This window comes from Corylus avellana, chromosome 7, assembly GCF_965113065.1.
Source record: "Corylus avellana chromosome 7, dhCorAvel1.hap1.2, whole genome shotgun sequence".
In the NCBI taxonomy this organism is placed as follows: domain Eukaryota; kingdom Viridiplantae; phylum Streptophyta; class Magnoliopsida; order Fagales; family Betulaceae; genus Corylus; species Corylus avellana.
The window spans coordinates 5,775,149-5,778,648 of NC_142496.1; the positions used below are offsets into that span (position 1 = coordinate 5,775,149).

The following is a 3,500-nucleotide window of genomic DNA, read 5'->3' on the forward strand; positions in this document are numbered from 1 at the left end:
AGAAGGTGTTCGAGATTTTGCGATCGATCGCACAATCGTGTGAGATCGATCGCAGTACCAGAAGGTGTTTGTGATGTTGCGATCGATCGCACAATCGTGTGCGATCGATCGCAGACCCAGACCCAGTCCCAGGGAACCAAATTACTTACATATGCAAACCAGTTTCATTTCTGAATTTAAGATCAAATTTCATACAAATTTATTAACTTTAGTTATCAAGAATCTCACCATAACTAACTACTAAAACTAGAAGAAATTATTAACTGAATGACAAACCCGCTCCAAACTATCTAATAACTGGGATGCAAAAGAAACTATTTTCTGCCAAGAGGTTTAGTAGATTCAATCCTCCAGCTTGCAATTAATAGAAGTAAATGAGCACTATGACCCTTATTCAAATCTGTAAGAACGCGTTCAAGACAAAGCAGTGACAAGTATTAAGAAAAAAACAAAAGAAATATTAAACCAGGTCATACCCTGGTCATTAGTTCATGCAAATCAATTACATTAAAATAAAGCGCAATAGATTATACAAGAAAGGTGAAAATAGTGCTTAATTTTACGGATTCTAGTTATAAATCAATCTAACACTAATGGACGCTACCAACCCAGTTTGTAATGTAGAGAGCCTCCACCATCTCAACGGATCCGTTATGTACTACAGCAGCCACCTGGATATGCACAGAAGTCAATAATAGAAAAGAGACCAAAAACAAAACTGGAGCACATTAGAAATTGTCGCATTAGAACAGAAAATTTTATTGTAAACAGTATTACAGGGAGAAAGCATGGAAAATGTTTGCATATGTATGCATAACCAAATTAGATATCAAGTTACACCACAAAAATTAGAAGCTGCTTATATAATGAAAGACAACCAATTATGGCTAATTAAGTAAATCCCAAAAGAGTAAATAAAACACAACGTCAAATAAAGGCATACCTTCTTCCAGTCTTTTCCATATTTCCAATAGGCTTGATAAAAATGCTCAAGCTCCTCCTTGCTCCATTGAGGTCCTAACTTATCAGAATATTTCCTTTTCTGTGCATAAATACAGCAGCCAAATGCAGACAATGCGGCCCCATCAAGAACCAAAGCAGAATCACATGGACTTTCCACCACCTAAAAAGAAATCAAACTACTGCTTAAACATCCCAAATTGAAAAAACAAAAAAGACACAGAATTTAAATGAAGATAAGGATGAGGAAAAGGCTAACCTTGGGCACAGCTCCAGAGTAAACCTTGTTGAGCACATTGCAGAGAATGATCCCACCTCTCAATCCTAGCCGTAACTCCTGCTCCAACGGCTCCGCCGGCAAATCCTTCGCCCCCACTACTCCCACCATCTTCCTCAGCCACCCCGCCGCTTCGTTCCTTCTCGACGCTATCAATCACCAAAACAAAACAAACCCATCAACCACTCTCCCATTCATTCACCACAACTAACACATCTTATACCTCTTTATCCTATAATTATGAAAATGATATAATATAAAGGGCAAACATATCATGAATAATGGCTTAAAACTACAAAACGACACCTATCATTGGAAACAGAAGCCGAAAACCACAAATATTGGCAAAGTTTAAAAGTTTAACACCTTTTAGAGAAGAGTACTATGCATTAACACTACTTCACCACATCAGACAACAATCTTCAAACTAATCTAAATGCTCACAAGCAACGTAACTCAAAATGACTAACCTCATCAAAATCATCAAAAATATGTGAGAACTGCCCCATGAACCAAACCTGCCAAGGGAGAAAACTATTAAATATATGTTTTACAATCTATGGCCAGGAAAATTTCAAAACCCAAAATAAAATACTTATCTGCATCATCTTCCTTCCCAATTCATCCTCATAAGCAATTTGAGTAATCTACCACAATGAACCAATATATGATATCAAGACAATAAGAATGAAACCCAACATGATAGAGAAAGAAATACTAAAAATGTGTTTGTTCATGAAACATATTAAAGTAAGAACCTGCTTGGGTAGTTTAACTTTCTTGTACTCTTATCATCCTGCATACACTTAAAAATAAAATTTAGAAAGATATTATTACTCCCTTGCATTGTTTACTCAAAGCTCTTTAACCTTGATAAACATGTCAAGGGAGATTTACTAACTCAAAAGTTCGTGAACCAAAAATTTTGCGAATATCTTAACATAATATAAACCAAATAAAAAGTACCAACAAATATACATTACCAAACAGATCACGATCAACAAATACTCAAATACACAATAGCAAATAGAAAGTACCAACAACTATCCAAATACATAGTATCAAAAAAAAATATCTGAAATATATGGTATCAAAAAGTACATCATAAATAAATGGTTATTCCAAAGCTCCCTCAATTGTTGGCTTCACTTGATGCACCTCCAAGCAAGCTCCCTCCAGACCTAAGAAGAATAGAATTTCATATAATGATTAATAAGCTTTTTAACGATTACTTAGTATGTGTGTTTTTGTAAAATTAATGCATAGATATAGTTTCACTAACCCTCCAATACGTGACATTAAGAACTCAACAGTGGCTTTCAATTTGTTGGTTTCCTCAACGTTGGCTTGCAAATTCTCTCTATACTGATGAAGTTCGATTCTAGTCTGTTGAAGCTCGCTTTGAGTATCTTCTTGTCTTTTCCTACACTCGTCATGGTTGTCGAAGTGGGTGAACGCTTGAGATGAAGTACTTAAAGGGGTAGGAATAAGACCGCATCCCATTCCTCTAACGTGACCAGATCGTCGGCCCCCTAGCACTTGTGTGACTATTTCTTGCATTCGGTCCTCGACACTTGTCCCCTCCACACTGCCTTCCTCTAAGGCCTCACTGGTTGTTAATTCTTGCATCTGAAGCTGCACAAGTCATAGTTGGCTTTAGTTTAATATATACTTCATGCAAGTTTACTATTCATGTTCTTCACTAATCAACTTAATAATCGGAGCGTAAACATTTACTTACATATAGAGTTTTGCATTTGTCGTTCACAAACTCTTTATCTTTTTTTCTTGTATGGGTAGCCTCATATAATTCAACAGGATTGGGCTTCACTTTTGTTTCTTGTTCCTACACATAATACATATAATCAAAGTTTACACTAAATAATGTTACTTTAATTAAATTATAAAAAAGAGACACTTACCTTTTTGTAAATGACGTTAACAAATGAACAAGTGCCAGCTGTGTGATTTGTTTCCAATTTGCTTCTGTTTTTTATATTTCGTGCAGACTTTTTCTATAAAATTTGGAGAAAAAAACAAACACAATTATTCATAAAATGTCCTCAAGTGCATGCAAATTATATCAATCTGAAATTTCTAATCAGTATAATAATATATATTTACCTTCCATTTATCGTCATCAAATGAGTCGCATATTAGGTTCCACTGTTCAGGACCATATCCTGCTGGCACGTTTTCCCTCCCAATAGCCTTAGCCTTGGCAATCCCCTCATCATCGTCTTTATCAATGCCTTCAAAAAAA

The 3,500-nt window shown here is 35.5% G+C and overlaps 1 protein-coding gene across 1 annotated transcript; it reads right to left on the minus strand.

Moving 5' to 3' along the window:
- Nucleotides 1-2,250: 2,250 nt before the first annotated feature.
- LOC148584376 (uncharacterized) lies at nt 2,251-3,038 on the minus strand. The gene is made up of 3 exons (XM_088517996.1): nt 2,979-3,038; nt 2,520-2,872; nt 2,251-2,418 (listed from the first exon to the last, which is right to left on the minus strand). The coding sequence occupies exons 2-3, from the start codon at nt 2,864-2,866 to the stop codon at nt 2,370-2,372; spliced, it is 396 nt and encodes a 131-aa protein (XP_088374122.1). The 5' UTR covers nt 2,867-2,872; nt 2,979-3,038; the 3' UTR covers nt 2,251-2,369.
- Nucleotides 3,039-3,500: the final 462 nt, after the last annotated feature.